This window comes from Tubulanus polymorphus, chromosome 3 (genome assembly GCF_964204645.1).
Source record: "Tubulanus polymorphus chromosome 3, tnTubPoly1.2, whole genome shotgun sequence".
Lineage (NCBI taxonomy): Eukaryota > Metazoa > Nemertea > Palaeonemertea > Tubulaniformes > Tubulanidae > Tubulanus > Tubulanus polymorphus.
The window spans coordinates 22,302,861-22,326,676 of record NC_134027.1 but is presented as its reverse complement, the minus strand read 5'-3'; the positions used below and the strand labels follow the sequence as shown (position 1 = coordinate 22,326,676).

General features: G+C 37.9%; 1 protein-coding gene across 1 annotated transcript; it reads left to right on the top strand.

Moving 5' to 3' along the window:
- Nucleotides 1-1,165: 1,165 nt before the first annotated feature.
- LOC141902563 (uncharacterized) lies at nucleotides 1,166-23,810 on the top strand. The gene is made up of 5 exons (XM_074790354.1): nucleotides 1,166-1,181; nucleotides 18,560-18,593; nucleotides 19,416-19,678; nucleotides 22,089-22,253; nucleotides 23,403-23,810. The coding sequence occupies exons 3-5, from the start codon at nucleotides 19,535-19,537 to the stop codon at nucleotides 23,541-23,543; spliced, it is 450 nt and encodes a 149-aa protein (XP_074646455.1). The 5' UTR covers nucleotides 1,166-1,181; nucleotides 18,560-18,593; nucleotides 19,416-19,534; the 3' UTR covers nucleotides 23,544-23,810.
- The last annotated feature ends 6 nt before the right edge of the window (nucleotides 23,811-23,816 follow it).

Sequence of the window (23,816 nt, the reverse complement as noted above, 5' to 3'; positions counted from 1 at the left end):
TGAAGTTTTCAGGATCAATAGCCATCTATATGTGGTCCTATATACCTTTTACTGTTTTCAATTATCCGTATTAGTTTTTAAGTAGTTGCGAGTCAAACTTCCAAAACACGTTTTCTAGAGTATCATGTTTGCATATTTATATCAAGAAATTTGACAATTCAACCGGTCTTACTTTGTTAAAATCAAAATTTTCAGTAACTATGGAAACAAGGGCACCTAGTTATTTGAAAAAATGGTAAAAAGAGATATATTTCTAGTAACACAGGGACAGACTACGGGTTTGGAGGGTCGGTAGTCCGGACCCCTGCTCCTTCCCATTAAGGTTACCATCTTTGTCAAGACAGTGATCGCATAAAACCTACAAATCTAACACTCTTTTGCAAATTAAATTGTTTTGGATGTATATGTTTCAACACCGAGGAGCACCCTACTCGCAGCCTTAATATACAGAAAATTTCCTTATTTCTGGACCCCTCTCCCAATCATCTAAGATAGTCAAAAAAGTCGAAATAAGTCTTCTAGTGTCAGGCATTTAAGTTTCATTGATCTCCCGTCAATATTATATTGTTTCACAGTATATTGCATCAATGAAATATGGCCGTTTGCAGGTGATTCTGGAGCCAGTTGCTCAAAAGTTAACCATATTTCATAGAAATATGTGCTAAACATTTATTATGTATTTCGCAGCCGACATTGAGATAAGTAGGCTAGGTAGAGATAGGTGTAGGGCTGTGACTGAATAGCTATGGTCGTGAGCGGCATTTATGATAAGATTGGACCTCGGGTGCGGCGGGTTCCTACAGCCAGCGAGTCGTGCGTGCAACTTGCCAAGTTTCTTATCGGTCGGTATCATAAACCTACCAACTACAACAAACATTGAGTAGTTATTGGGTTTATGTAGGGTGCCTCCGAGAATGAGTCATGGGATAGGAGCGACTGGAATTTTACGGGAACTCCCACGTTCATGTCAAGTTATGAATTTATCGAAAATTGCAATATGACATAAAAAATGTAATTTTGATATCGAACGATGTTTTACAATTGATTTAAAATTGGAAATAAAATTTTGGAAAAAGGCGCGGTGGCAGCACAGTATGGTAAAATTCAATGCAAATGTGCTATATTGGACACAACTCGACGCGATCGGGTTCGTGCTGATGCTGCTCTTGCTTTTTGAGCTGGTAAGTGATACTAAGGGATTACTCATCTTCATTCACCGCAATAAAAATCGTACTAAATGTTACTTAGCATCAAAGGTCGAAGTTTCGATGAGTTTGAATAATATTCGAAGCATTTAGCTCCCAAAGTACCGGGGCTGCCATGGCTGAAGAGCTTGGTTATTCAACAAATTTACCGTAAAATTTTGTTGATATTGAGACTATTTCTAAGATACGTGGATGTGTGTTGATCAGGGTATTCTTTAAAAAAATGGCGAAGTTTGTCGGAAAACGTAGGGTATTTTCGGAAATTTGTCACAAATTGTCCTTGTAAAATATGTTCTTTATACCATATCCATTACAGTACAAATTTCTAATTTTCATTCATAATCAACCCCAAAGTTTTAGATTCGGTGAAACGCTTTCCGATTTTAATGAAAAAAAACTAATCTACAAACAGTAAAACTGCGCCCAACTGGAATCAATTTGATAATCGATTATCAAATGCTAGAGTTTTAAGATCTAACAATTAATCCTTGCTAGTCAATCGATGTTTTTAAATCTAATCCCAAAACCCATTTGTTAATCAAAGCTTTTAATTAAACAGGTTTTAGTTTTCTCTGTTTTATGTTCGCTTTTTATGGATGATGTAAATGAGGATATTTTATATGGATTTTAGGCTGAATGAATCATCATTATTATCAATCATTATTTAATTATCACAAAATGGTTTTAAGATTTTTGTTCGCAATCACTGGAAATTCGAGTTATAGGCAATGGAAATTTGAATGAACCTATTACAAATGCAAATTCAACTTGACAGGATTTTAAATTTGAAGTATCGTATATGAGGTAAGAGTGTCATTTTAAAAGGGACTGGTAGAATATCTGATACATCTACGTACATCGTATATTTGAAATTATCAGTTAAGAATATTCTAAAGTTGGAATGTACAGGGTCATATATATCGCGGTATATGTTATTCTAGCTAGTGCGCGGTGTCCTGTCCAATGGACCGCATTGAACCAGTTCATATTGTGTTCAGTCTTGACATTGTGCTCTGGTCATTCAAATAGTTGAATTTGAATGGAACCAGTTCAGAGGATTAATTCTTATCGTACGTTGAATTTACTATACGCGCGCATTTATGTCCAGTCCTCGCGCGCGGTTAGGTGAGTTGAATCTAGAATTTTCTTTAAATTCAGGGGCAATTTTACTTAAAGAATTGATTGAGTACATTTATGTCAACTGATTTAAAAAAAAAACTGGTTGGTGAAGTTGCAGGTTCATTTCGCGGGTGATCTAACTTATACAGAGATATTGATTTTTCCAGCCGAAATCAAAATTTGTAATGTATCAAATTCTTTGTTTTTTTCAGATCGGCCATTCCTCACCTCTTCTTCGTCAGGATCTGATTGCTGCACATACCACCAGGCGGACTAAACAAAGACTAACAACCCAAGACCTTTAGAATTGATCCACATAGAAATCTGTGGTGAGTAGATTTGTCGTCGTATATAATATTGGATGTTACTACAGAGTACATGTATCACTCAAATTAACAGTTTTAATGGTGATCGTTGCGGTTTTTGGTTTACCTATGTTATGGCTGTTAGTTGGCAGTCTGCCAAGAGTATGTTAAATCGCGGCACAAAATTTAGTGGTAATACTTACGGAGTTGTCTTTTATCGTGAAGCGAGTAGAATTGATGCGCGGGGGTCAGGCCAGTAAGTTTCGCACGGCTACGCGTTCAGTCAAATATGAAGTGTTAAGTCACGTGACTGTCCCAACTTTCTGGCTGGCACAACTTGAAGGCGTTTCGTCCCTTGTATTTTTATATAGCAAAGCGTCACCACCGTCTGATAATGATCCTTAACGATCAATTGTTTATCGGAACTTTATAGCGGATAAATAAAGAATATCAACACAAGGTATTTCCGTGATATTTTGAATTTATTCGCAGTTCATATTAAGCGCCATTCTCGCGTGATTATCAACAACAACCCGGAAATAAAATCAAAGCCCATCGCCAAACCCCTATAATATATAATATATATATATCTTTATTGTCAGAGAATATTCTCGTATGACACATACAAATATAAATATAAGCGGATACAGTTAGTAAAGACATTTACACATACACACAACTGCAAAATCAGTGAAAGTGATTACATATTATGGTCTGATTTGATTAACTAGATTATTGAAGTGATTTAATATCTTTTACTTTTTTCAAAAACTTTGATAAATTGATACTATTGATGGGGTTTCTCATAAATTTGGCAACTTTATATGTGTTTGGACGAATAATAATATTTCTTGGGATGTGTATGGCACGTGCATCACTATACTGAGGGCAATATAAAATAACATGGACTTCGTCCTCTATCTCATTAAGATTACAAAATTCACATATACGTTGATGATGGGGTGTAGGGGGCGCGGGGCGCAGCCATCTCCCAGTTTCCACACGCAGGTCATGACTAGAGCATCTGAACCGAGCAATAGTGGATCTCATCTGTTTCGGATAATCCAGATACAATTCATAAGAAATACTAGATTTAAAATGTCGATAGAAAAGTGCCTTATTAGACGCATGGATCCAGTTAAACCATCGTTGTGTGTATTGGTCTTTTAAGCGCTGTTCAACCGAGCGAAAAAACCATGTTTCGTTCGTAATGCTTTGTGTTAGCCAAGATTCACCGAAACCCAGGCTGTTCAACAGATCGAGGCGTGATTATCGGGTGTATTTGACTGGTTACCGCATTACTCGTGTTACCCTTACCGGAAACTAGAGATGTACCGACGCCCCAAATTATAACAGCGTAGATATTTAACTAAACTTAGTCTAAATAAACAGAGCATTTTTAGGCCTAGTTTATGATTTCTATTTCTTATTTTACGAATATTGTCTTATTTTCATTGATGTTACTACGGGGGCAGGGTGTCAGTCAGTTTTGAAGTGTCAGTCAGTTTGTATTGTTTTGATAACTGCCTTCTGGTCTCTGTCACCCTTGGTGTCTTACGTAACAGTATTGTGGTTGAAAATTTGTTGAAAGAAATCAGGGATTCGAGTTGTAGCTTTTAAGCGGGTTGGATGATTACGGTTTGAAGTTTTAAGAACGTCGTTGGTTCCTGATCGTCGACTTAAGGATTTTTAACGCAGTTACCCTGTGCTTGCAAAGCGGAAATCTCGGGGTGCTGTAGAAATATAAGTGATGTTGATCGACCTGAAACCAACTCGATGAATCAAACTATCAATACGAACGAAATGTAACTAATGAGTTAAAAGCGTTTTTGTCTGAATACTTATAGATTCTTAATTCTGTGTACTGTCAACTTAATTGGGAAATCTGATGTATTTGCATTGAATAAATAACAATAAAATATATTTGAATACGTATTAATAAAGTATATTTGAACTTGAATTGAGCCCACCTGGTGGTTGTATTGGAAGACACCAGGCGGTTTGGTCATCTTAATATGTTCCAGCGCCGTGGCGCTGTCGCAAAAACATATGAATTTGCGTAGTTACGTAACTATTTGCAGTAAAAGTGCAGACGAAACATGAAGCCTCAATGGCCGTTTACAAAAACATTCTAGCAATCACAATTGAAAGATAATAATGATATACAACTTGAGTTAAAACTTTGGCCATTTCTAAAATTATAGCAAAATTATATTATAATTTGTAGTCAGTGCGGAACGTTTGGTTTCGGAACAATAATGAGGGGTGGTAGGTTGTCGTTCAATTCAAGTTATGATTTACCACATGTTACTTCCGTGTTGTTGAAAATCTCGCGATAATGGCGCAACATTGAAACTGGCAATAAATGCCAAATATCATACATATTTTTTCGTCTGACTGTTTCGTCTGTGTTTAGGTGGACGTGTCCGCATATCCGTCTGTCTGTGTGGGTGTGTCAGTCTCTCTGTTTTGGTGGGCGTGTCCGTCTCTTTCGGGTGGGCGTGTCTGTCTGTTCCGGGTGAGCGTGTCCGTCTGTCTGTGTGGGCGTGTCCGCCTGTCTGTCTCTGTTTTGGTGGGCGTGTCCGTCTGTCTGTCTGTCTCTCGGTTTGGCTAGGCGTTTCCGTCTGTCTGTCTCTCGGTTTGGCTAGGCGTGTCCGTCTGTCTGTCTCTCTGTTTGGGTGGGCGTGTCTGCGTGTCCGTCCGTCTGTCTGTCTCTCTGTTTGGCTGGGCGTGTCCCTCTGTTTGGCTGGGCGTGTCCCTCTGTTTGGCTGCGCGTGTCCCTCTGTCTCTCTGTTCGGTTGGACGTGTCTGTCTGTTTCGGGTGGGCGTGTCTGTCTGTCTGTTCCGGGTGAGCGTGTCCGTCTGACTCTGTGTTTAGGTGGACATGTCCGTCTCACTGTTTCGGGTGGGCGTGTCCGTCTGTCTGTTTCGGTTGGACATGTCTGTCTGTTTCGGGTAAGCGTGTCTGTCTGTTTCGGGTGGGCGTGTCTGTCTGACTAGGGTGAGCGTGTCCCTCTGTCTCTCTGTTCGGTTGGACGTGTCTGTCTGTTTCGGGTGGGCGTGTCTGTCTGTTCCGGGTGAGCGTGTCCGTCTGACTCTGTGTTTAGGTGGACCGTCTGTCTGTCTCACTGTTTTGGGTGGGCGTGTCCGTCTCTCTGTTTCGGTTGGACGTGTCTGTCTGTTTCGGTTGGACGTGTCTGTCTGACTAGGGTGAGCGTGTCCGTCTGTCTGTCTCTCTGTTTTGGTGGGCGTGTTTGGGTCGGCGTGTCCGTCTCTCTGTTTCGGTTGAACGTGTCTGTCTGTTTCGGGTGGGCGTGTCTGTCTGACTAGGGTGAGCGTTTCCGTCTGTCTTTCTCACTGTTTCGGGTGAGCGTGTCCGCATATCCGTCTGTCTGTGTGGGCGTGTCAGTCTCTCTGTTTCGGCTGGACGTGTCTGTCTGTTTTGGGTGGTAGTGTCTGTTTGTCTGTCACACTTTTTTGGGTGGGGTAAGCATGTCCGTCTTTTTCGGTTGGACGTGTCTGTTTCGGGTGGGCGTGTTCTGCTGTCTTTCGGTGTGGGTGGGCGTGTCCGTCAATCTGTCTCTGTTTGGGTGGGCGTGTCCATCTGTCGTGTCCATCTGTCTTTCTGTTTGGCTGGGCGTGTCCATCTTTCTCTCTCTTTAGCTGCGCGTTGCCGTCTGTCTTTCTCTCTATTTGGGTTGGTGTGTCCGTCTGTCTGTGTGGGCGTTTCTGTCTCTCGGTTTGGCTAGGCGTGTCCGTCTGTCTGTTTCTGTTTGGGTGGGCGTGTCCGTCTGTCTGTCCCACTGTTTCGGTTTGGGTGGGCGTGCCCATCTGTGTGCCCCTGTTTCGGATGGCGTGTCCGGTCTGTCTCTCTGCTTGGGTGGGCGTGTCCGTCTCTAAGTTTGGGTGGGCGTGTCCGTTTGTCTGTCTCTCTGTTTGGGTCGGCGTGTCCGTCTGTCTGTTTCGGGTGGACGTGTCTGTCTGTGTCGGGTGGGCGTGTCCGTCTTACTCTGTGTTTCGGGTCGGCGTGTCCGTCTGTCTGTCTGTCTGTTTCGGATGGGCGTGTCTGTCTGTTTCGGGTGGACGTGTCTGTCTGTTTCGGATGGACGTGTCCGTCTGTCTCTCTGTTTGGGTGGGCGTTGCGTCTGTAAACTACAAAAATAAGAATTCATGAAAATTTTTGTAAACTACAAAAATAAGAATTCATGAAAATGAATATGAAATATCGATTTTTCATCTTTTACTGATGAAAATGATGCTCAATATGTGGCGCTTTTAGTTGAAGAAACGTGTAGCAATTTTGTATTGGTATAGAAATATGGCCGCAACACCGTAGAACACCCTCTGAGGGTAAGTCCAGAGACGACTCTATATTTTTTAGGCGTTGGCCCACAGATCATAGTTACACTTGAACCTCATTAATGCGTATGTGTTAAAGACGAACCCGTTTATTACTATGGTTTCCAGCATGTCATAGCTAAGATATTAATCCAGATTTGGATTATATGAAAGCCGTTCAATTCGACAATTTCACTTTTACTTTGAATTCATATAAGCGAGGTTCAACCGTACCAAAACATTATGCACAAACGATTATACAATTACCTTAGGGATTATATGATTACCAAAATATTCCCTATTATATAATATGTCCACACGAGTATGAAATTAATAGGAAATTTTATTGATTGGTTCCATAATACCTGTTAACTGTTTAAAATTTAAGAGTTTTTCCAGATTTAAGTGAAGCGTTTGATTGTATATTTATGGCATAAGGGGTACATACAGCCTTATGAGCGAAGATCTAGAAACAATTCTTAGCGACTGGTTTTATGCAAATAACCTAACACTAGATTTAGCTACTACGAGAATTGTTTTATTCAAACCTAATAAGTTGGACATATTGAAATGAAGATCTTATGAAAATCGAAAATCAAACCTTAAAACTATCATCGTTAATGACCTTTTTGGGTTTACAATTGGACGAGAACCTCGATATAAATGAACATGTAATTATGATCAGCGAACATATTTACTTAATGGATTCCATAAAACATTCTGTACAGTCGTTTTTGCTCAAATTATTGTATCAAAGTTACATCAATAGCCACTTATCATACTGCCTGACATCATGGGGAACACTAATTTTAAAGCTACACTAAGTACACTTGTCACATTGCAAAAGATATCCATTAGACTAATTTCCAAAGCTAAATACAATAGCCACAAAAAAAAATTCAAAATTCTTAATTTGAGAATATGATTGAACTAGAACCATATAAATATGGCTTTAAGTTTTTCAAACAATCAGCTACCGGTATGCGTGTGTAGAGTGAATTCAACGTATTCTAAGAATTAATGAAATAATCCTCTGAACATCTCCTTTCAATTATGTAATCATTTAAATGTAAAATTTGATAGTTTAATACGCCTTTTATAGAACTTTCAAATGGGCTTTGTATTGGAGTAGTATATAGAATAGGTAATAACTTAACTAATTTTCAAGAGGACCTTCTCATGAATAGAACAAAAACAAAAACAAAAACCAATAAGAAATATTTCATTATGGGTGATTTCAACATAAACCTAATGCACTCAAACTTATCTACTACTAAATTTGCTGACTGTATGCAATCTTATTCTTTCGTCCCAGTAATAAGTGTGTGTACTCTCATTAGCGATAGCTCAGCAACACTTATCGACACTATATTTACGAATACCACTATTTCTTATAATTTAAATTCAGGACCTATAGTTTGGGATTAACCGATCCCCGTGTAATAAATTTAATAAATTTAAGCTAGTAGGGAATGATATTAAACAAACATGGGCGATCTTAAAAAATCCATCGAATAATGACAAAAATCAATATTATCCGGAAGAATTTGAAATTGATGATAATTTAGTAACAAATTCTTACTTAATTTGTATTTCAGCAATGTTGGTCCATCATTAGATAAAAAGATCCCTGAACAATCAGTTTCATTTGAAGAAATTATTGGACCAAAGTTAGACCATAGTTTATTTTTAAGTCCTACTTTACCTCAAGAGATCGAAAAAATGTGTATGAATTTAAAACAAAGAATAACCGTGGGGCCGACGATATAAATCAAAAAGTTTTAAAACAGGTTATTGATCTTATCTCCTTACCTTTAGCGCATAACTTATATTTTAAGAAGGTATTTTTCCAGAAGAACTTGAACTTTCCCAATTATTTTCATTATAAAAATGGTAATAAAATGTGTTAAACAATTATCGGCCAATGTCAATTTTACCACGTATCTCAAAAAATTTGGAGAAGTTTATTTATGTGAGGCAGATAAAATTTCTAGATAAATACAAATTAATAAATTCACCACCATTTGGATTTAGAGAAGGCATTTGACGGACATGGCTATGAATTTACTTACTTCTCATATCATAGATAATTAAGACTTTTCCCGCGCTTTTGACACCTTGAACCACAACATTCTGATCAGTAAATTATCTTTTTATGGTATTCGAGGTACAGTTTTAAATCTATTGAAATCTATTTTATTTTATCTCCCGGATAATAAGATATGAACCCACTATCTACAGATGAAAAGAACTTAAAAACAAGAATTTATTTATTCAATCTAAAATATATAGAATACACAACGTTTCGATCTCTCACCCTAGAGATCATCGTCAGGTGTGAGATATAGACTAAAAACAGGGGCTCCCGGATGTTTTCACAAACGTCTTTAATAAAATATCAGACTTACACAATATAAGTCTAAGAAACTAAAATAATATTGCTTCAGAACATTTTCATACTCAATTAAAGGCCAAGTCCTTCACATCAAAGGTCCCGAATTATGGAATAATTTAGAAAAAGAAATTACAGAATCTAAGTCCATACACATGTTTAAAAGAAAATAAAAAGATTTTTTACTTTCTAATTATAAGATATAATTTTTGTCTTCTTTTTTTTCTTTTTTAAATCATTTTCGATTTAAGTTAATCATATCAACTAGATGCATCAATTACATGCACTGGCCACATGCATGTATATAAATAAAATATTTCGTGAATGTTTTTTCATCAGCAAGGGATAAGGTTCCAGGGCGAACAAGCGTATAGCTTTTTCTGAAACCTTGCTGATGTATTACAGTTGTTATCAATGTAACCATTATGTACTTTATGTAACTTATAAAGATAAGGAATGAATTATCATTCAGGAATAAAGATAATAATGATGATAACAGGTTCTGACATTTGAAACATCATTTGAAAGACCATCGAATTATTTGAAAGACCAGAGCACAATGTGATTCTCAGATCTGGATGGACACAATACGAACTGGTTATGTCACACAATGAGGTTCATCGGACAGGATATCTCGCATTAGCTAGAACACATATACCATCATAATAGATATAGATATAAATGACCCTGTACATATGTTTCCAACTTTTTAGAATATTCTTAACTGATAATTTCAAATGGTTTTATGCAAATAACCTAACACTAAGTTAAGTGAAAACAAAAATTGTCTTATATTTAATCTCAATTGAAATTGACGTGTTAGAAATGAAGATCTTAAAAATCTGAAATCGGCCTTTCTGGGTTTACAATTGGATGAATACCTTGATTTTAATGAACATGTAAATATGGTCTGCAAAAACATAGCTAAGTACATTTACTTTATGAAATCTATAAAACATTTTGTAACGTATTTTTCACTCAAAGTTTCATCGATTGCCACTTATCATGCTGCCTGATATTATGGGGACCACTTATTTCTAAAGCTTATACACAAAGACTTACTAGATTGGAACATCAATTTAATATAATAATTACCACAGCTAAATGCAAAAGCCAAACGTATGCTTTTTTCAAAAGATTCAACATTTTCCAATTTGGGGATATGATTGAACTAGAATCACTTATATATGGCTATAGGTTTTCAAACAATCAGCTACCAATACCTATAACGAACCGCTTTTAAAGGAATTCTTTCAACCTCAGTCACAACACTCGAATTCCATTAACACAATAACTAATTTTCGATAACAAATTTCTGTGCTTAATTCCTATGAACTGGCAAAACTTGAACAAAGATCTAAGATCTTCCAAAACGATAAATTCACTAAAGGCAAATTTTAAAAAAACTAGAAACAACATTATGATTTATTCCTGTTAATCTAATCTAAAAATCGTGACATAGTCATTACCCTTACATTTGTTTCGGTATGTTGCGTGTTAGTGAGCGTGATCGCGGTGAAAGTCTGTCTGGTTGAACCTAAGTAACAAAACAATTCCCATCAATGGGCACCCTCAATTGACATTATAACATTCTATGCTTCGAATGTAAATACTATGTAAAATTTGTATAATTCGTTATGATTTCTTTGTAAATGAAGATCTAATCTAATCTAAGTCCCGATTGTCTCATGGATGGATGGCATCAATTTGCATTCATTACCTTTTAGAATACATACAATAATTCTATGCATTATGAATTTCCATCGAAAATATGTTTTTGGACGTGTGTAATTGAACTTTAGCAGACAATGTATGAATGTCTCGGACGATTGAAGCGGTTGCATATTACAAGTAATATTTCACTATCAAGTTTATAGGAACACATTTAAAGTTTGCTTTATCCGACAGATTATTAACCTTTAAAACTCATTTTCGATTTTAAAAATCTATAGCACAGATTTCGAAACCGTTGAAACAATAGAGTATCAATTAAATTTGTCTAATTCGAATAACATGTATCAGCTAAATAAAACACAAATCACTGGTCACAAGTTAATTCGAGTTTAGAGGAGTGTTAGGGTCTACTGTATCTGAGTTTGCTGTAACGAGGGCCCATCTTTTTAGATAAGCTTAAACCTAAGAGGTAGAATGTATACTCACTAATTCATGAGTGGAGCTTCATGGACTGTTTCGATAAGTTATCTTTTCTCGGATCCCACGAGTCATCTATAAGGCCAGGTTAGTTTAGTCAGCAGCACGCATTTGCAGCAATCAGGTCACGAGGAAGCGAGGAAGGCTTAGTTCCCATTTGTTGGTTTAAGTTAGCATGTATTGACAGCAATCGGGTCCAGGAGAAGAGCTTATCTGGTAAAAAAAAAACCGCAACTTACTATTACCATTAGAACTGTCAATTTCACTCGATACAATATGTACACTGTAGGCACATCCAATATTGTACGACGACAAATCTTCTCACCACCAATTTGTGCGTGGAGCATCGTGGATCTATTCGAAAGTTTGGTCACCTCTGTTGCTTTCTTCAGGCTGGTGGTATTGGCAGCAATCAGATCCTGACGACGGAAAAGGAGGAATGGGCGATCTAAAAAGAAAATCACCAATTTGATACATTGTAAATTTTATTTCGAATAGGAGATTCAATATTTAGGTTAGATAGCCGGGTGAGATCAACCCCCGAAATGAACATGGAGCTTCGCCAACCAGTTGTTAGATAAGTGGGCGTAAATTTACGTAAATGATTTTGCTATCTTAGTTTAAAGAAAAAATTCTAGATTCAACTCACCCAAACGCGCGCGAGGACTGGACACATATGCGCGCGTATAGTAAATTCAACGTATGATAAGAATTAATCCTCTGAACTGGTTCCATTCAAATTGAACTATTTGAATGACCAGAGCACAATGTCAGGACTGGACACAATATGAACTGGTTCTGTCCAATGCGGTTCATTGGACAGGACATGTCGCACTAGCTAGAATACATACACCATAATGACCCTGTACATATAGTTTTTCGAATATTCTTAACTGATAATTTCAAAAATATTAAGTAGATATATCAGATATTCTATCAGTCCCCATTAGAATTTTATTCTTATCCAATAACTCAAATTTTAAACCCTGTCAAGTAAAATTATAAGGAATTTGATGAAATATCGTAGAATCATTTGTAATAGACTCGTTCTAATTTCCATTGCTTATACCTCGAATTACCAGCGAACTGTAACACAAATCTTTCAATGAATCTCAAACTTTGGAGTGATTGTGAATCTAAATTAAGAATTCGCACGGGAATAAATAACAAGAAATAAAGAAACAAGATCATATTTTACAAGGGCAATTTCTTACGAATTTCCCCGAAACACCCTACGTTTTCTGAAACGTGTTTTGAAGGAATACCCTGATTAGCAGTGCACATATCCACATATCCTAGAAATGGTCAAAATCTCAAGATAGTTTTTTAAAAAGATAATCCAGCTCCAGACCTTGGGTAGCCCTTATTTTTGGGCGCAAAAAATGTTTAAACCATTTTTCAAACCAATGATTATTGGCACGGTATCGTAGCAAATAGTGACAGGATTTTGGCGATAACTCAATAAGGTATTTCTCAAACTCAAAGTTGTTTTTAATCAGTCTATAATTACAAAGGGTATCTTTGTTAGCCATTTCATTCATGGCGCCGCCTTTTGGCATTCAGCCAATCAGAGCCACAGAAACATGTCTTTTCATTTCGTAAGCTCAGGCGTAAAGTAAACATTTTATTTTCCTCCGTTTGATACCGACTTTTATGCTCATTTATTCACCCATCTAAAAAGAGGTTTCGTCTGATCAGAAAACTACAAAATCAAAACGTACAACTAATGCTTGTAACAGTTTCAATCAGATTTGCAATACTCGCACCTACAACCACTTTGGCAGGTAATCTCACCGGAACAGAGAGATTTTCTATCATGACATTTTCATACAATTCCATGTTTGTAACTATGTGGTAAATTATCAAATACATCCTTTTACCAAGACAAGAATTCGGGAATATATCTGTATGAAAATCCACTGCAGAAATTCAGTCAAAAAATAACCATTGATGTCAAGTATGTGTTGAGAGCCAACAGTATTACGAAAATAAATGTACATGTATATTTAATCTCGTCGCATTCATATTTTACACGACAATAAATTTTCACAAAATCTAAGTAAACTGTGAAAGATCACAGAGAATTGATTTTCTATTCGGTGTTAACAACATATCTTACAAACGAATCGTAGTTGTTATGAGGACATTAATGATATCTCCACATAAGAGTTAAATTAATTTTCCATTACACTAGATGACAAAGCAAGTTCCAGTATATTCTCAGACAGATCCTAATAAATCATGAATTCTACTCAGATGCAAATTGGTCGTACTCACAGCAGTAACATGGTCCTTATGTATGTGGTGAACAAGTCTGGAATCTACCTAACAGTGTCACTGGTCATTCTGCCTTTCTTGTTCCTGTTAGGAGCTTTTGGAAATTCAGCTACATTCTTGATAATGATAAGTCGCAGATTTCGCAGTTTGTATTACGCTAACTATCTGATCGTTTTGTCTCTCAGTGATTTCATATTCTGTCTCGGTTTTACAATGATGCCTGTTTTACAGTTTGTTATCTTGCATGTAGAAGATGTTCCAATATTCTTCATGAATTCACTGATCAGTTGTCAAATCTATGATTTTGTTATAGCGTTTGCAGCTTGCAATAGTTCGTGGTTGATAGTAGCAGTATCTCTAGAACGTGCGGCAGTTGTGCTCTTCCCGTTCACATCTCGTTTGATATGTACACCGAGATTCGCTAGGTTTGTTATAGTGATAATTGCTGCAGTGAATATACTGGTTAGATGTCTCTCACCTGCTTCATCCATACATTTCAGTGATCAGTTTGTCGGATGTTATTATGAATTATTCGACCAAATAGCATCTTTTATTGTAGGTGTCATTCACGCGTACATTTTACCGTTGTCTTTAATCATTACATCAAATTTGGTTATAATCGTTCAATTATTCAGAAGTTCAGTAATAGTTTCGTCTGGTCAAAAATCTACAAAATCAAAACGCACGACAATAATGCTTGTAACAGTTTCATTCGCATTCGCAATATTTACACTTCCAGTCACTATTACTGCAATGATGCCAGTTTCTTCAGGACAGAAAGAATCTCTTTTGGACATTTTCAATCAGTTTCAAGTTTGTAACTATGCGGTAAATTTCTACATATATCTTTTACTGGGACGAGAAATTCGTGAATATTTCTGTATGAAAATTCGCTGTAGAAATTTCGAAAAATAACCTTGCGAATGGTGAATCTATGATAATATTGATGTACACATATTGAATTAGATCAACAGCCGCAAAGCAGCGATTGTGGATAATCTGTACAACTGCATCAACCTGCGAACTGCAGAGAGTTGTTATAGAAAATTTGATAATTGGACATGTTTGATTTCTAACCTCGTGTGATGACTACATGTATCAAAATGATCCTCGAGAAATAACCGGTTATCAGAGGTTGTTGGAGATGCCTACGGACGGAACGTTCCTGTATCAATCACGCCATCTTCGGAAGCGTCCTCCCGCGGCAAGGATTCGAACCGGATGACATCGCTACACTCAGCCACGGCACGAACCCCTTCCACACTAGACCGGGTGCGCAGGTACATGCGCAGCTTAGCCGCGCGAAAATTTGCGGCACCAATCATATTATTCGTTGTATAAACGCTGAGGTATAAATTTCACGGAAGAACTATAAATGGGAAAACCCGGGCTAAAATAAAAGGGGCTATCTGATTGGCTAATAATGACATCTTCTAAGCTGCGCGTGTAGCTTCGCACACGGTCTAGTATGACAGGGTTTCGTGCCGTGGCAATGTCAACAGGTTCAAATCCCTTCCGGGGGAGGATGAGGGTCGGTAGGTACCATCTTGAATCTGTGTGAAGTTACCGGCTTAATGTTGTCATTAATCTGTATTCGACTATTCATTGCCAACAATAACAAGCAATGTATATTTTTCGTTATTTGCAAAGGCGTCAACAAACTTTCAAGTTAGTTTTCTTGTTTCGTACATCCGCTAGTCGGCGTGCTAGTCTAGCTCGCGAGCAGCGGTCAAAATTTTACGGTCGACCCTAGTTCCAGTACGCGTTAACTACCTTTCAATTTTCGGTTAAGAAGACACTTCAGGCTTAGAGCCAAAGTCGTCGAAGTCGTTGAAAATGGGCGAAAAAGCGAAATTTGTCGTAAAAACGTCAAGCCGTCATTTGAAGACACGTCTAAATGTAAGATGAGGACGCCAGTGATATGACGACTGAGTTTCAAGTCGTCATGAATATGTCGACTTGTCGCGAGGTTAATGGTCGTGAAAACGAAATATGTCATCAAAACGTCACGATATGTCGACATATTCATGTCGACTTGACGCTAATATGACGTAAATATGGCGACTTGTCGAGTTGGAACGCGACAACTCGAGGCCCTTTATCGCTTCCGTAATGTCTTGCTCTTCTTGGAATCTGGAAGCAAGACTTCATCCACGCGCAATTAATTATTTTAGCAGATGGCGACATCTTGTGGGCCCGGTCACAAGCGATTTCATCACCGCGTGTCAAAACGCCGTGTGAACGCTCACCAAAATTTGGTCCGGTCTAAATTTGGACCGGACCAGGTTCGGACCTATTTAGACCGGTCTAACTTGTTGTCGTGTGAACGCGGCTTTTATGAGGCTAGTCGTTTTGATAATAATTCGATATAAATCAAATTTGTAAAATCAGTGCATAAAATAATTCGCGTCAATAAGTATGTTCTTTTTCAGAAATCAATATGGCTGGTTGATGGTAGTCTTTGATGACACCCGAACGGAATTTAATCAACTGGAGCTAGTGTCCACAGATAGATGCAGAAAACTGGTTGGAATTTACAACGTTTTTCTGTACACTGCTTTTCTACTTAAGCCGATGAACTGTCGGGAATAATCGATTATGATATTTACTCTGCTGCAATTGGTCGATTTTCTGATTTGCCTTGTTACTGCGTGCTATTGGCCCGATATCGTAGTCAACATTACAGCATATATAGAGACTAGGAAAAAGTCCATTCTCACAACCAATAAAGTAAACCCGCCTCTCCAATAATTCACCAATGAATGCCTAGTGATGTTCCGCACTGAGAAATTGAATATGGAAACTCGTTTAGTTCATCCCGGTATTATCTGAGAACCGAAACTGCCGAAATGCAATTGAAATTTGTATATTTTATATTTTTGCTGAAAATCTACGAATGTTTCGAAACGGGCTCGGTATATTTCGCTGAAGTAGCGACAAGAGGAAACGATTACTCGATAGATAGACCGTATCTGTCTATTGATAAGAATTCAGCCTCTTTGATCGGTTGCAGCGCCGCGTGTTCACTGGATACTAAATGCAAATCGTTCAATTATCACGGAGATTCCAGCGTTTGCGAATTGAGTGACAAGTTACCAACTGGTCCGACGTTCAGGCAGAGAAATGGCACAGCATTTAGATACAAGGTCGGTACGAAGTAGAGCTGATTTCATAGACAAGTTTTGATTGAATACGACTTACATTCAGCCCTTGGTTTAGGCTAGAACTGCCCTATATAATAATAAATGCATTTGGAGCATGTTCATTTAAATTGACATTTAGCAAAAAAATAGCATACAAAACGATAACAAAACCCTGCCAAAATGTTTAAAACAAACAAAAGTCAATTCTAAGTGACCTTCACCGTGTCATTACATATTCGTTGATACGTGAAGAAATGGCAGAAATGATGTACATGGCGTCAATTCACTTGTAACGTTTGTCAAGAGGTACATTTGTAAAATATATTTTGTAGCACGAATGTGAAAGAGCAAACAAAAGAAAACCTTGAAATTGAAAACCCTACCATAAATATGAAAAAGAATAAAAACAGTTTTTCTTAAATTCATCGTCACTGTATTTTAAGTCATTCAGTACTAACGAACTACGCAGCAAATCTAATGTTTTAATTTAAACATCTTCTGAAAATCGTCCCTCCTTGCGCGGGAGGGATCTCCGAAAGATGAACTCCGTGTATGATTATTATTTCGAATTTTTGAGTCTTATAAAAATAAGTCAGTCCTTTCTAACACCATCATTAGTGGGTTGACTTATCAACTTGACGATAACTTGATAACTTGATAATGATGGCTCGAGTCTACTGGCGGTGAATTCCATCGTAGGATCTTCGTACGTCACCGCCTAAGGTTCGTCGGCGTTTCAAACTCACTATGCGTACATTCCATATTGTCAAATAGCACGCGAGATGGCAACCTTGAAATTTGCGGTTTCATTTACACGTATATTTACAAGCAACTCCATGGTCGGTCGATACGATGTTCGATTTAAAAACTGGTCAAGAGTCTTGCTAGTTATCGCATGCATGCTTATGCAAATACTTTTACGCAATTGAATTTCTTTATAATGTCTACGATTGGCGCATTTACGTCGAGATGGTGATGTATAAAACAAATAGAATATCTTCAATGGGGTTCCGGTAACGCTATATACTGTGGCAATCAGGGATTCCGCTCGTGGCAAGTGAGGACTAACAGTCTAGTAGTTACTCAGTTCGCTAACGTCAATTTTGTTTTTTATTTCGATGAAAATTCAACCAACTTATTTTACTATTTTATCAATTATCATAAAAAACCGTAACATACAATTAGCATTTTTTTTCAACACACATATCATTTATACGAACGTTATATTCACAATCTACGAAGTACGTATGCAATAAAGTAAATGAAATAAGTAAATGAAATATTTCAAAAAGCGCCATCGGTTTTGTCAATTACGATGAATTTTACGATGACTGAAATTTAAATCACTTTGAAAATTCAACCAACTTATTTTAGCATTTTATCAATCATCATAAAAAACCGTAGCTTACAATTTATTTTTTTTCTCGGAAGCTGATTAGATAATAAACTAGTGCATTCCGCTGTATCAGCTACCTGGAAAAAATTAGAGCATCGATTTAGTAAGAAAATTCACTCATTGGTTATCCTGGCATTTTGCACCTAGTATGTCGACACTTAATAAAGGAGAATATGAATTATTAATATACATTTATACACGATGATGTATGTTCTTTTTTCTTCACATTTCAGTGTCAGAACCTTGATGGAGATTGCCTTCGATACAGTAAGTCGTTCATAAATATACATCATAATATTACGGAAGCGATAAGGGGCCTCGAGATGTCGCGTTCCAACTCGGCAAGTCGTCATATTTATGTCGATATATCGCGATATATCGCGTCAAGTCGACATGAATATGTCGACATATCGTGACGTTTTGACGACATATTTCGTTTTCATGACCATTTTCCTCGCGACAAGTCGACATATTCACGACGACTTGAAACTCAGTCGTCCTCATCTTACATTTAGACGTGTCTTCAAATGACGGCTTGTCCCGTGGAAAATGGGCGAAAAAGCGAAATTTGTCGTGAAAACATCACGATATGTCGACATATTCATGTCGACTTGACGCTATATATCGCGTTATGTCGACATAAATATGGCGACTTGTCGAGTTGGAACGCGACAACTCGAGGCCCCTTATCGCTTCCGTATAATATATAGGCCTACTCGTAAACTCGATCGATCCATTAAGATCACTTAGGAATCTTCCAGTAGTAACGGCTTCGAAACGTTTGGTATGGTTATAGTATGTTATAACGTCTTATGAGGCGCCAAAAACAACAAACGTATCAATGTTGATTTTGAAATAGCAAGTATTGTCAGTCTATGGTCATCACGTGACTTTAATGATATGGCTATTCGGCCTTACCCGATAGTAACGACGGCGTCTAAAAACAAAATAACCTTTCCCCTGACACATCGTTCGGCTAAATCAAGATAATAGCTCGCAAGAGACCGCTGTGGTTAGGAGAGGTGAGCAAGAAAACGAAATAGAAAGCTTGAAAACGTTGCATATGCAGCCTTTTTGTTTCATTTACAGGCATTCGTCCGGCCACTTGTACCGACGTGTTGATCAATGGCAATACCGAAGACAAAGTTTACGCTCTATACCCGATCAAAAGCGCTTACAAACTAAAATTCGATATTTTCTGTCACGGGATGACGTCATTATTGCCTAAAGAGTTTCTTCCGCTTCCGGCCGGACCGACGAACAACTTCAGCCAGGCAGCGAAATATGGTATATACAGAGTGTGGGGCGAATGGTGCGACGTGAAATTTCGGCGAGTTCTTTTCACTATCGAGGTAATCGCATTTATATACGAGGAAAATGTCAACTCGTTGATATTAGCTGACCGATGTGGTCTAACCATCGGCGCTGGTGAAGTGACAAAAATGGGGATCTAGAAACCTAGTGGCTTATGTCGAGTCGCTTATTGCGTTTAACTCGGGCGAAATTGGCATGTCTGCGACAGACATGGTTGTAGATAAGTGAAAAAGCCCTATAGATAGATACATTGAACTGAAACCACAGCGTTTCAGCTGTTGACTAACATCGTGGTCATCGTCGGGTGAATGACCAAAACTTATGCTGGTACCCTACCGAATATCCGCAGTTTAATTTGTCATGGTTTCCCATTGCCATTTTTATTGGACCTACCATGTAACTAGGCTTAATCAAGGGTGCAATTTCTTGGGCGATACCAGCAACTTCAGAATCGTGCGCACGTTAACCTATTCTGAATTCTATGGCTGTGTTCAGTCCGTCTTAGTTTGAAACCACTAATCTGTTGATTCGAATTAGGATATGTGCACCAATTATAACGCAAATTGTCAGATTAGACCAAACATTGGCACTCGCATTGTTTCTTGCATAGCTAATGACACGGGCATAAATAATGCAAATTCGTGATTAGAGTTTACCGCAACTGTCGATAAACCACTAATCTGTTCATTCGAATTAGGATATGTGCACCAATAACGCAAATTGCCGTACCCTCCAGATTAGACCAAACATTGGCACTCGAATTTTTGCATAGCTAATGACTCGGGCGTAAATAATGAAAATTCGTGATTAGAAATAATCGCAACTGTCGGTAGTATCGTTTAGCTGATCGATCACAATAAACAATAAGATGTCTTAAAAATTGTTGAAATATTATATCATATTACGATCAACATCCATCGTCGGGCGCCTCGAATAGTTAGTTAGTTCTATGCTGATTGTGCGGGAATTAATTCAGGGATCCGACCCATGTGCTAGCTTCACAGGTTAAGTCATATATTTGACCCTGGTGATTAGTTTTCAAGGCTGTCGTACACGAAAAAAAGAAATTTTCATAATGTTACCACAAAAATCGGATTAATTATTCCTTGTAAAATAATTAATTCATATGATATCATTGCTCTATATTAAAAACGTTGCCGGTTAAAGGCCAAAATGTACATTTGTTTGATAATATAATCAATGTTTCTAACAGTAAGCCATCTTGGATGTCAACGGGTCCTAGTGGCCTAGACGTATCGGCCCCACTCCGCGCGGTTGCGCCACCGCGCGGGATTTACGCGAAGCAGCAAACACAAACATGGCCACTCTCTCAATTTTCAATGATAGAAATCGTGTGTGCATTTCAATTATTTCGGCTGTTAGGGTTTTAAGGCACAATATAAGTTGATGATGTGATATGGCGATGTTAATTAATGATAATTCCGCAGTGAAGCTAGTCACGAACGGTGCCGATTGAGTGTACAGCTGCCAAAAACACTGAAATATGCGTAGTTGCGTAACTATTTGCAGTGAATTGCAGACGAAACATGAAGCCTTAACGGCCGTTTAAAAAAAATTATACCCTGACTAAAAATTAGTAATAATATTTTAGAAATGGCCAGAATTTTAACTTAGGTTCTATCTCATTTTTATTTTATAATTGCGATTGGGTGCCGAACATTTAGTTTTCCAACAATAATGAGGGGTGGTAGGTAGTCATGCAATTCAAGTCATCATTTATTACACGTTACTTCTGTGTTGTTGAAAATCTCGCGAGTCCTGGACCAAACCCCATTGAACAATGTGATCTGTGTGCTGGCCACAAATGCACACAGATCACACACACTACCCATTACACACTCCAGTACCCACAGCTTTCATATATCCATCCAAATATTTAGAGTGTCTTTCTTCCTGGATTTATTTACTGGTATGTAATGGCACCTATCACTGAAAATAGCAATGATCTATATGAAATACATTCACAGATATAGGCCAAATGTACATTTTAAAGAATCAAAGATGGCTGCCAGTCAGCTCATTGGCCATCTTGGATGCAAATTCCTTGACATTAATTTGTTCATCTTCATGCCACCGCATACCTACGTACCATGAACACTTTATCTTAATTGTTTTTTGAGTGAAGATAACGCAAATAACCGAGTATGACTACTGACAAACCTCGTGGATATTGTCTTGCCACAAGTGGAATCCTCGATTGCCACAGTAGAGGTGTTGACACCCAATAACCTTATGAAAAAATAATTCCATTTCGATTCAATTATTCTCGCCAGTGAATCAAATCAGTTCATCACATCAGGGATGTCTCAGATGAAGATGTGAAGATGTGACAGCCAATGTTAACATTCAAGTCGTACAGTTGTTTCCACTGGCGTTTCTCGTTGTCATTGTTATCGATTGAATCTTTTCTAATTCGCTTCGATTCAGGATTATACCATCGTCAAGGACGATTTCACCTACGCGGATGTTGTCAGCGGCCCGGACAAAGAAAGAGTCCTTTACGGTGACGCGAGGGCATGCAGTTATTCAGATAACCACATGGGGGCAGCACGTATCGACTTAACTGGTACTGGATTCAGGTTGAAACAAGGCGTACGTGTAATATTCCGAAATCGTTCACATGGCAATGATGTTGATAAGTTGGTTATCGTTAAGAGCTGAGACTGGTCAAATGGACGTTAAGTTATGAGGATTTGATGTGTTGCAGTTGCAGAGAAAACACTAGTCAGCTACACGATCGCGTTCTCCGGCCTTTAACTTGTTTTTTGACGGTATTTTGAGTAAACCTTACATCAGAATCTCCACTAAAAAGGCTACAACAATATGTCTAATACTAACTTCGATGAATAGACTTGAGCCAGTTGTAACTAGATAGAATACCAATACGAAGCCTCGTTGTGTTTCGATTGATACATATTGATGCACTCACCAAAGCGCATTATATACCCAAGGCCTTTTTAGATGATAAGCGTGATGGTATCATAGAGTTTTCGAAATGGGCGGGTTTACGAGTCAGAGGGCTACATATCTAATCCATGAATTCTATACGTTTACATGTATTTAGTTACCGTACGTATGACCTACTCATTCTCGATGACTTTGATGATATATGGTTTTGACGTGAAGTCTGAGTGCATCATAGTCTAGCGCAAACAGCTAAATGCGAATAGTGCTACACGTCAAATGTGACGCACTTGAACAACACGACTTTCCAAAATTGTGTTCAAACAAGAAAACTAATTAAAAGTTATATGTATATATGTTGCTCAGTATTGTCGACGATGGATAACTCAGAAAATTATGAACAATATCAAAATCAAAACAAATCAAACGAAATTTACCAATCAAATAACTAACAGGGTCAATCCAGGAAAATACTGGACTAAAATCCAGATCTTGCTGGCCGCATCGTTTTGGTGGTATCGACTATTGGAAATAATTGAATTTAACGGCGCGGCAGCCACTCACCCACTACCTTCATTGCCATTCGAATTCATTGTTAAAACGTTACGAACATCTATTGGATGGAAAATAGGAGTCGTGAGCCTTAATCGACTGAAACATTAGCGCCGATATGCGCATTACAACTGTAATTGTTATCATATTTTGAAGAGTCACTTTCCCTTAGAAACTGAATAAGTGGTACTGGTACTTAGCAATGCATAAAAACATTATTGTGTAACGTCAAGAAATCAATACTGTCTCGATACCAAACTAAGTCGGAAATATTCTGAATTTCAGATAAGATGGCGAAATACCGGGTATGGTGGAAAGAACATGATCGGGCCGACATTCTCATCTAATCGGCAAATAATGAATGTTAGATGTCGGGCCCAGTGTGGAGGCTGTTACAGTGATGCTCTTCGATTAGTACCCATTTGAGATGTGTCACGCTTTTTCTTCAACGATACACACGAGATAGAATCTAATTCTAAGAATGAATAACAATGTTCACTCATCATCTAAGCAATAGAAATGATACGCAATTACAAACAAAACATACATATCCGTATGTGTATCCAGAAAAAAAGAGAACCATCAAAGCTTAATGAAAATTAGGCGATATAATCAATACATTGTTTCTCCTTTCTCCCGGGCATACTATCAACACTGACAATAACTGTTTAGAATCATGATCAGGCTAACCATAGCTGC

Excerpts from the sequence above, each read along its gene's own strand:
- LOC141902563 (XM_074790354.1), top strand. The coding sequence starts at position 19,535 with ATGACGTCATTATTGCCTAAAGAGTTTCTTCCGCTTCCGGCCGGACCG. Across the intron at positions 19,679-22,088 it reads GAGTTCTTTTCACTATCGAG|GATTATACCATCGTCAAGGA; the intron begins GTAATCGCATTT and ends GCTTCGATTCAG. Across the intron at positions 22,254-23,402 it reads GATTCAGGTTGAAACAAGGC|ATAAGATGGCGAAATACCGG; the intron begins GTACGTGTAATA and ends TCTGAATTTCAG.